General features: G+C 37.0%; 1 protein-coding gene across 1 annotated transcript; it reads left to right on the top strand.

Annotated features, from left to right (window-relative positions):
* The first annotated feature begins 2,246 nt into the window (after window positions 1-2,246).
* On the top strand, window positions 2,247-4,904 carry AGTR2 (angiotensin II receptor type 2). The gene is made up of 3 exons (XM_036839947.1): window positions 2,247-2,292; window positions 2,443-2,504; window positions 3,777-4,904. The coding sequence occupies exon 3, from the start codon at window positions 3,816-3,818 to the stop codon at window positions 4,902-4,904; it is 1,089 nt and encodes a 362-aa protein (XP_036695842.1). The 5' UTR covers window positions 2,247-2,292; window positions 2,443-2,504; window positions 3,777-3,815.
* Window positions 4,905-11,042: the final 6,138 nt, after the last annotated feature.

The raw sequence follows: 11,042 nt of genomic DNA, 5'->3' as shown, positions 1-11,042 counted from the left end.
CTCCTGGCTATTTCTTTAAAAGGGGCATGAGAGGGGGCTAGAAATAGAGCAGGGTGGGAATCTGACCCATCGTGACCACTCAGGAGGCTCTGGCCTGGAAAATTCCCCTTTACGTGGTAAAAACAAACATTCAAAATAGAGGGAGAAACCAGGCTTAAACAAAGAGTGAAACCAGTTCCCATTTCAACTCTCCTGCCGATAACCATATGTGCCCGCTCATTTGTTTCCCAAACATCAGTTTTCCATCATTTGGACAGAGTCTCAACCTGAATCTGTCCAGAGCATAGGAAGCAAATATTTTGAGATTTCATAAAATGCTGTGTCTGTATTTTAGGAGCATTTGCTTCATGTTCAGTCTACCGAAAGAAACAGTAAAATGGTATTGTGCAAACCTTTGAATCCTACTATATTTTTCAGGCAATGGTGACCTCTTCTTGCTGGTCCCATCTGCCTGTGCACTACAGGATTGACTTCAAGATGAACGGAGAAACAGACAAATGTCAAAAGCCATCTGTTTTGTATCATGTCATTTGTAATTTTGTCTTCCGTCACCCACCCTCCCTTCTTCGTTGCGCTCCTTCTGCCAGACCGTTACTTAGGTCCCCAGCTACTTCCTCAGAGCCTGCCTGCCCTCGTCCTCCACCTGCAGCCTGCAGCCCGGGTAGGTGCACTCTTACTGCTCTCAGAAAAATATGATCAGGAGAGATAACTGGAATCCTTTATACCCATGTTAGTGTCCTGGGTTCTCTGATTTTCTGTCCTCACTGTAGTAAACTAGTCACACATTTCACCTACCTGTGGTGTCCATTTTGGGAATAAAATGAAGAAAAATATTTTCTCCCACATAACAATCTTCAAACTCTTTCTCCCTTCTTTAATGCTCTGTAACAGCTTATGAATGGTCAGCAGGGACTTTTTGTAAATGTTGCATGTTTTCTCTTTGCTAGGACAAAGGGTGAGATTAAAGGACCAGCTAATGCTCCCTCCTGTAGTGTGGAGGTTAAGAGCGTCAGCTCTGACTTTTAGAGTGCCTTAGTTTGAATTCAGATGTTCTCATTTAATAGCTATGTGACTTCAGAAAAGTTATTTAAACTCTGTGAGCCCTAGTTTCCTGATTTTTAAAATGGAGGTAATATTAATAGCCTATAATAGCATCTACCATGTACTAGGCACGGTTTTAAGCACTTTAAATATATAAGCTCATTTAATTTTTATAACTCCATGATGCAGGTAATTAACATCACCCCCATTTCTCAGATGAGAAAACTAAGACATGAAGAAGGAAAGTAACTTGGCCACGGTCATGGAATTAGCAAGTGGTATAGCTGAGCTTGTGAACCAGGCAGTTGGAACCCAGAGGCCATGTCCATACCAGTGTGCTATATTGCCTCTCCATTAAAGTATCGAGTAAAAAGCACTTGGCACAGTATTTGGCACATGGCGTTTATTGTCAGCTGGTATTATCACTTCTTATGTACTTAACTTTCTTCTTTTTGTCACTCCTGCTTCTACTAGAGTTATTGTGTAAGGCTAATCACCCCCACTCCCACAAAAAGAAAAACAACCGTGATCTAGGCTGCAGTAGCTGCCTAATCCTTCTCACCCTGTGTGCTTTGTATTTAAACCGCAAATATGACAGAGACCCATGAAAGGAGATGCTACATGTTAATACTTCTTTTAGAAGACATGAGAATTATATCCCTACTATCACCACCTCTCCAGCAACAAGCCAACAAAAATTGCTTAAAGCAAGGGAGAAATTTTAGACTTCAAGTAAAGTTGCTGCTGTTCTTTAATAAGCAGGGGTAAATTTTTCAAAAAGTAATGAAGGTTGCGAAAGATGCTGATGGACAAAGACTCTACTACTAGAATAAATTCCCTAGTCTCCACTCCTTAACTCATTTTAGAATGCCAGTATCAGGGTAAAAGAAAGAGAAAATTCTGCAAATAATTATATTCTTCTTTTAAAGTAAGCCACTGACTTCAAAATTCTCTAACACATTTGTGGAAACTTCATTTTTTTGTTTGAGATTTATTTGAATGAGCTGTTATGATTGGAGACAGTGAGAATTTCAGATTAATGTTTTGCAGCCAAAAAAAAAAAAAAAAAAAAAACTCTGGAAAGCTGGCAAGTGTTCATAAGTCAGCCCTAGAATTATGTAGGTTGAAGGCTCCCAGTGGACAGACCGAACATATAAGAAGGAAACCAGAGATCTGGTGCTATTACGTCCCCGAGTCTAAGGGAACGAATAAGCACAGAATTAAAAGCATTCTTCAGCCTGAATTTTTAAGGTAGGTCTGCACAATTTATATATACTCTGTTTGGAAAGTAGAACATACATTAAATGAAAATATTTTTTATGGATGAACTTTTCCTTTTTCCTGTATTTTAACACTATTTTGCAAAACTCCTAAATTATTTAACTGCTGTTTCTCTTACAGGGGTGCACTTAGGAACTAGGCAAGCTGATTTATGATAACTAAGCTTTAAACTCCAACAACCAGTAAGTCTTCAAGTGGGTTTATTTTAGATTCTTTCATGTTAATTTGTTAGGTCAAGATTATGAAAGAATAAGCTTTAGACAAAAATTGTAAGTTTGCTGTTTATTAGGAGATTCTTTGCTGATTACATTTTCACTGAGTAGTTTATTTATCTGTGTTTTGAAACTATCTAAAGGAATAGTTGTTCCTTTACTGTGTTTATCTTCAGCTAATTTTCTTTTGTTTTAAAATAAAGTTGCTACTAAAACTAACAGTATCACAAAAACCTGAATATTGATCAAAACATTTGAGAGCCAAGTAGCACTGTTACTACTTAGTTGTGTTAAACTAAAATAGCAAAGGAAAAAATGATACAATTATATCATGATTAATCATTGATATTCAATTCTTATTTCATTGAGCAATATAACTTTTTCTATTTGACCCTAAATCAGATTTGGCTATTTTTTTCTTTTTCTTTTCCTAATTGAAAAAGAAAATAGATTTTCTTTTAAATGGATTAAACTTAAGTATCTATATGTAAAAGTAATAGTCTCTATTAAAATGTGATGGGGGCTTTTAAAAATATGCACATATCCCATAACTACCTCGTAATTATATTATTATTGTGAAAAAAATCGAAAAGTAGAACTAAAGGAATTATTTTTAATCAGTAAAAACCAACCATAATCCCCCATCCCAATATGTTCCTTTTTGCATATTCTCTTTCAATCTTTTGTACACTTACTTATTTTTTCCATAGTTTATGTTACTTATATTTTCCATTGCTGGAATGATTTGTATATAATTAGTTACTTGAATAAGGCATTTCTCTACGCAATAGCAGGCAGCAGTGTGGTTTCTAGAAAGTATATAGAGTGAGATATGTGCTTAAGTGTTTTTGAAATGCTAACTTGTCTTATTTCTTAGTTCCTTCTTCTTTCACGCGTTTCCTATTCTGGCTAACCTTTTGAAATATTAATTTTCTTTAAACCTTTTCACAACATAATAGAAAAGATGGGCAAAATGTAGTTTTGTTCAGAATTTTCAGTCTTGATGCTAGAATGTCTTTTAACTTCTTGGTATTATTGAGAAAACTCTCTTTTCTTCGTCAAGAAGTAAAATCCATTCTTATTTCATAAGGCATGCTTCCGTTTCCCAACATTGTCTATAACCATCCACCATTTTTTGCTTTCAACAAACTTTTAAAATGCTAATGACTTGATGATGTCCTAAATTCTGTATGTGCTCTGAGAGGTTTTTGTTGGTTTTTTTTGTTGTTTTTTTTTCCCCAGAAGGTGTAAGAATTAGGAGCTGCTGACATTTCAATCAATATGAAGGACAACTTCACCCTTGCCACCATAAGCAGAAACATTACCAGCAGTCTTCACGTCGGACTTGTGAACATTTCTGGCAATGAGTCTACCTTTAACTGCTCACATAAGCCATCAGATAAGCATTTAGATGCAATTCCTATTCTCTACTACATTATTTTTGTGGTTGGATTTCTTGTCAATACTATAGTGGTTACACTGTTTTGTTGTCAAAAGGGTCCTAAAAAGGTTTCCAGCATTTACATCTTCAACCTGGCTGTGGCTGACTTACTGCTTTTGGCTACTCTTCCTCTCTGGGCAACCTATTATTCTTACAGATATGACTGGCTCTTTGGACCTGTAATGTGCAAAGTTTTTGGTTCTTTCTTGACCCTGAACATGTTTGCAAGCATTTTTTTTATCACCTGCATGAGTGTTGATAGGTACCAATCTGTCATCTACCCCTTTCTGTCTCAAAGAAGAAATCCCTGGCAAGCATCTTATATAGTTCCACTTGTTTGGTGTATGGCCTGTCTGTCCTCATTGCCAACATTTTACTTCCGAGATGTCAGAACAATTGAATATTTAGGAGTGAATGCTTGCATCATGGCTTTCCCACCTGAGAAATATGCCCAATGGTCAGCTGGGATTGCCTTAATGAAAAATATCCTTGGTTTTATTATCCCTTTAATATTCATAGCAACATGCTATTTTGGAATCAGAAAACACCTACTGAAGACCAATAGCTATGGGAAGAACAGAATAACTCGTGACCAAGTTCTGAAGATGGCAGCTGCTGTTGTTCTGGCGTTCATCATCTGTTGGCTTCCCTTCCATGTTCTGACCTTCCTGGATGCTCTGGCCTGGATGGGTGTCATTAATAGCTGTGAAGTTATAGCAGTCATTGACCTGGCACTTCCTTTTGCCATCCTCCTGGGATTCACCAACAGCTGCATTAATCCCTTTTTGTATTGTTTTGTTGGAAACCGGTTCCAACAGAAGCTCCGCCGTGTGTTTAGGGTTCCAATTACTTGGCTCCAAGGCAAGAGAGAGAGTGTGTCATGCCGAAAAAGCAGTTCCCTTAGAGAAATGGAGACCTTTGTGTCTTAAACATGAGAGTGGAATGCATGTTATCAACATGGTTACTTGGTTTGAGATATCCCTGAATTATCTTTTAATGGCTTTAGGAAAATAACAAGTTTTTCTCCTTGATGTAATCTTCCTTCACTCTTCTAGAACAGGAAACCAAATGTAACTCTAAGTTTTATCCTCCAGTGACTTTCAAGAATTGCCCAGCTTTTTTTTTTTCTGGTCTATCTGTACAAGACTGTCACTGGGGAAATGTATCCATAACCAAGAAGTAACTGGGGATTTATCTCAAATTATAATTAATAGGAAGTTATGAATGATGATTTGGGGTTTCAGATTTCTCCTTGAGATATGCTGGAGTTTTTATTGGTTCTTAGATCCATTTTCATCAAGCTTTCCTCTTGAACCAAGGCCAGTCTTTTAACTCATTACATTATTTACAAGACATTATGCTAAAAGAAATGAGCACTTCTAAGTGCAGTATACTACAATAGATTGGTACCAGTTATTCAGGTTCTAGGCATTTGCCTTCTACTTTATATTATAAATAATAATCCTTTTATATTTCGCTTGAGCATAAGTCTGTATTTAAGATATAGCTACTTATTGAGTAGGGTTAGGAATATAGATTAGATCACATGTACTCCTACACTTTAGCTTTTATTTACAGTTATAGGAAGTAAAATGTATAATAACATAGATTTGCAATAAACAAATATTTGACTGTTCACTAAAGTCTGAATAAACACTTTTTAAACTTTCTATCCATTTTCTATCTAACTACTGTTTGAAGGTTTCTATGCTCTCTGATAATTTTTTGAAAATAACTAAACAGTGTTTAGTGTATAAAATGTAAAGGTCATTTTTTACATCCTTGACCTTTGGGATGTGGTGCTTTGATATATAGGAAGTTGACTTGAGTTTTATTATTGATGCTTTGGTTCTGGGTTGCTTCCCAAAATATCTGGGTGGCTTATTTAACTCTTTACTTTGTAATAAACCCTTAATGGGCATAGGAAAAGATTATGTCAAAATGGAATTTTGACACCCAAGGAGGACAAAGAGATCCAGCAAATGACACATTTGGTGTCACACAACAAACCTACCTGTCAGGGCAATGCAATGTGGCTTTGAAAATATAGACCATGGGGTAGACTTAACCTGTACCTATGGATACTGCTTGTTCCAGAATTTATAGAATTCTGTGGAATTCTTCTATACCAATCGCTGGTCCATAGATCTCCTTTCAACACTATTAGAACTCCTAAGTTTGAGGAGTGCCTGAAACTGAGTGAGGTACCTAGAGTTAACTTAGAGTATGAATCCTAATTTTAGAAGTTAGAGATTTCATTCTGCACCAGCCCCATATTATATCAGGTTATCTAGGACCTTCCTAGACCAATACTGACCTCTGAGGTAGAAATAAAGTTACAGAAGCTTGGTGTCTTTGCCAGATTCCAGGGCTATAGATCCAAAAATACTCTGGCTCCACTTTCTGGGAAAGTCCTAATTTCATGTAATCTATTATTATCAATAAAAACAAATAGCTAAATGTATAAGCAAACATGACTTCATATTTTAAATAATTTTGTAAAACATCTCATATAAATAAAATCTTTAATTGGAAGATCATGTGTGCTTTACTTTTTTATTGTAACTACCTCCACTTATGGATTCTTACCTTCTCTTGTATCCTTATCTTCCTTACAGTCCCCACTGATATTTCTTAGTTTCAGCCCCCATCATTCCTTATCTGGCTTCTTGCTATACTCTTCTAGTCTCCCGCTCTTGAGTCTTCAGCCATAAAACCTTATTAATTATAAAAGGAAAATCCAGATTTCTTGTTACAGTCTACAAGACCACCGGAAATCTGATTCTTCCCTGCCTCGCTGGCTTTTTTTCTCTTTGCCATCTCTCTCTTGCATTCTATGTTCAAGCATCACAAAAGGACTTAAACTGCTTTTTTTCAAGCCTAATGCTCGCTCACGCCTGTCTGCTTTGGCTCACACAACTCTCTCTTCCTGAACACCCCTCCAATCACCCCGCCCTCAGGGTCTCTCATTCAATTGACGAACACCTACTCAGCTTCCAACATTAGCTCATGTCGGTTCCTCTACCAGGATAACAATGATTATACTAATTATAATACAAACCTCCCTCCCCTGGGAGTTCCCTTAATGAAAATAATTATTTCTCTAGTTCTTGGGATTTTAAGCCTGGCCTCCACTTCCTTAGGTGCCCAGTATTGAGCCCTAAGTAATTCTCTGAGGCTTGGACTCCAGTGCTCTTTCCTGGGACTAAGAAGAAATGTCATTTAAGAAGATGGTACACAAACATGTGAACTCTGATTGCAGGGGTATACAAAGGTATAAATGTCGTCTTTTTTCTTTGAAAATGTAAACTTCAGGTAAGTTTCTCAGATAGCAAATGAAACTGTATTCTTCTCATTTTGTTTGTATCATTTCCAGGTATTACCTAATCCCCTTTCCTTTCCATGGCTCCATCTTTATTCACCTCACCCACATAACGCCCAAGAACCGCATAATAATAACAATAATAGCTATGATTCTGTGAGCACTATATGATATATACTACTGTAAGTATTTTATTATCCCATTTTATTCCCACAACGACTCAATTATTCTCATTTTACATATAAGGAAACTGAGGCACAAATGAGTCCCTATTCATCTTTAAGTTTGCCTCTGACCAATGATCTGGGTAATCCTAATAGAGGTATTTAGTAGTTTAAATGAATCTTAGGCTACCAAGCAGATATTTCAGAGACAGTCTTGCTCAGTCCTTCAACTTTCCCCCCAAACCACACTGCTTGTATGTCCCTGACCACGGCAATACTAGAGCACTGGACAGGTGGTATATTTGCACGTATGGAGAAAAAGAGAGGAGGCAAATTGATGAGGCTTTCTTCCTGGTTCTCCAATGCCCTTTTCTTGTGCTCCATGCTCTACAGAACTACATGAAGTAACCACTACCCCCTGCTCCCGCTGCTGCCCCCTCTACCCCCATACACAAAGCAAGACTGACACCTCAAACATTTCTTTTGAGGAACAAAAATGTTGACACAAATGCCAGCTCTGTGAAATAAGATTATACAGGATTCCCAGAGAAATTCATCTCTCACAATTTGCAAAACATATATATTTTTATTATGGAAAGCCAAGTATTAATTATTGTTACATTTTATATCCCTAAATTAGATCTGCTAAATAAAATGTTTTGGAAAAATCCCTTTTTTTTCCTGATCTTTTGAGGTCTGTAGCAAAATGAGAGGACAATCTGAAGGAAAGCACATTCTATTTTGACTTTTCTTCTTTTTTTTTTATCCACAGGGATCTGAGAGTGGGAAACTGTTTGCTGGCCTCACATATCAACAAAAGAAAGATCCAAACTTGACAAGCTGAATTAACCACGTGAGGTGACTGAAGCAAGAATGGATTGAGATAATAAGGAAAATGTAGCACTTAATTATTTTGTTAACTCCTAGATGACTTACATCAACAATGATGATTCACATAAAGTAACAGAAATCCATATGCTATCACAAAAAATAATCACTTTCCCTGCAAAAAACCAGTGGCCTACAGATGAGTTGAATAGCCTTCTAAACATTGACTCTCACTTATACAAACATACCTACAAAGGGTTAACATCCTCAGAATGAGAATTCTTTCTTTTTGAAATTCTTTCTTCTAGGAAGAGAGCATTCTTTTTAAAATTAAAAATAATTTATATGTATTTCTTATTAAGAATCAACACTTTCTCGTTGAAAAATTTAACTGTATGGATAAAAATTAGCCACAGACATAATGACTGTTAGTTGCATGAGGTAAAATTATAAATATAAATATAGACATAGATAGGTAGATAGATAGATAGATACTGTGTATACTGTGTGAATATATATATGGATACTGTATATATATGTATATTTTATATATATATATATATATAATCTCTTTATCCATATCCATATTTCTTTCTCTTTTCATCTATTATCTAATGGATATATCCTTCATCATCCTGTGGTACATTTTTCTTAATATTTAAAATATTTTGATCCCAAACTCCCAACTGGTTTACTGGAAAATATTGTTTCTTCCCTTGTTGGGTCTTCCTTTCCTATGATAAGTCCCAAATCTTCAGGGCTTTAAACAATCCAAGAGATCAAACCCGGTTACTATTGCCCAGTGGGAGAAAATATTGGAAAATCTGATAAGACTTCTCGCCCACTTTCTGCAGCTGTTTTTACTACATTATATATCAGTTGGTCCACATAAGAACAGATGGTTCAGACTGTTCCAGACTGACTGGTACCAGTTCAGACTGGTACAGACTCCTGTATACATTAAGGAGTTTCCAAGTGATCTACACAAGCCATCTAATAGAGTGTAAGAGAAAGAAAAAGGAAGCTTCTTCTTCCAGTGTTACACTCACCTATATACGATGCATGCCACAGTAGACAATGTCTCAAACACATCTTTATTTGTTTTGGCATCTTCATGGAGCCAGGAGGGATCAACAGAAGTCCAGCAGGAGGAACATGCCATACCAGCATAGGGGAGCAAAACTTGCCACCTCAAAATGTCTCTCTGGCATGCAGATGATTATTTTGAGCTGAGAACAATCAAGGCCCAAAAAACTCAGAAAGAAACTTTGACCTTCCCCCTAAATGCCTAAAGAATGTAGATATAGGACCTGTTCCAGGAAGGGAGCTATCACCACAGATAACTATAATATGAACTAGGTGTGCAGACAGGGAGGAACCTAGCAAAGTCTGTTTGTTACAATTCCTCTCTGTCTCCCACTGTCTCTGCCTGGCCCAGTATACATTTATTTACCAAACATTTGCTTTTCCATCTCCATATAAATTGCCTTCCTCCCCTTTGAAGTCCCAAACCCCTATTCCCAACATCCCCTTTTGTCTTTAGCTGAAGATGATATTTAAGGCGACAGCTTCAGCCATTTTGGCAAGTTACTCAGTTTTCCTGGGTCTCTCTCATATATACATGTTATTAAACTTTTGTTTGATTTTCTCATGTTAACCTACTCATGTCAATTTAATTCTTAGACCAGCCAGAAGAACCTAGAAGAGTAGAGAAAAATTTATTCCTCCCTGACACTAGGAACCAATCCTCTCCTTTCTTAAATGAAGCTCTCATATGCAGCTGAAGTCACAGTTCAAACTTCTTCTCAATAAAAATGAGTACCCCTGGTTGGCAGAGGGGGTGGGTAGTAAAACTGATGTTGCTTCTTGAACGATCACATTAGTAAGCGACACCTCAGGGCATAAGATATACTGCAATAACTTTGAACTTCTTAGAAAAAGGGTCTAGTACTTGATTCCCTTCCTCTCAGAAGGCCCCTTTGCCAATTGCCTCTTCCCAAAAAATTCCCAAGGTCAATATACCAATATGTATGGGATACAGTTGGCACAGTTCCAGTTGCCTGGAACCACCAGACCATTGCCAAGCCCTCAAATTTCCAGTTGTAGCCTTTTCTCTGAAAAATGGATCCCTACTTGCTCTACACTCATTACCACTGAAGCGATCATTCCTATAACAACAACAACAACAAATCCACTGCAGTGTTTCTTGATGTCTTAACAACTTGAAATATTTGTGGATAATAATTTGAAATGGTCTCATTGAGTATGCTATTATCTATTGTTATAAACTGAATTGTGTCTCCCAAAATTCACATGTTGAAGCCCCAACCCTGAATGTGATTATATTTGGAGTAGAGCTTTTAGGAAGTCATTAAGGTTAAATGAAGTCATAAGGATAGAGTTCTAATCTGATAGGACTGATGACCTTTTAAGAAGAGGAAGATCTGATGTTGCCGGACAAAGTGGGGAAAGCAAAAAATGAGCTCAGAGATTTGAATTCCCAGTTCAAGGGAAAATCAAATGCAGTATCTCTTCCTGCAGTTGGTTAAATTACAATGCAAACTGAACTCTCAGTCTCACATGGTCTGTGGTTTAACATGAGGGCATTGATTGCAAAAGAATGACATCCTGTAAATTGGAATGGGGATGTGTGGGAAGACCCTGATGAAGCTGAGGACACTGAGCCCCTAAATTCTGACAAGTATTCTTTGCCAGTGGAAGAAGTCTCTCCACCCTCAGTGGTAGCAGCCTCT

This window comes from Balaenoptera musculus, chromosome X (genome assembly GCF_009873245.2).
Source record: "Balaenoptera musculus isolate JJ_BM4_2016_0621 chromosome X, mBalMus1.pri.v3, whole genome shotgun sequence".
Lineage (NCBI taxonomy): Eukaryota > Metazoa > Chordata > Mammalia > Artiodactyla > Balaenopteridae > Balaenoptera > Balaenoptera musculus.
This window is presented reverse-complemented; position numbering and strand designations above follow the sequence as displayed.

Coding starts and splice junctions, on each gene's coding strand:
- AGTR2 (XM_036839947.1), top strand. CDS start 3,816: ATGAAGGACAACTTCACCCTTGCCACCATAAGCAGAAACATTACCAGC.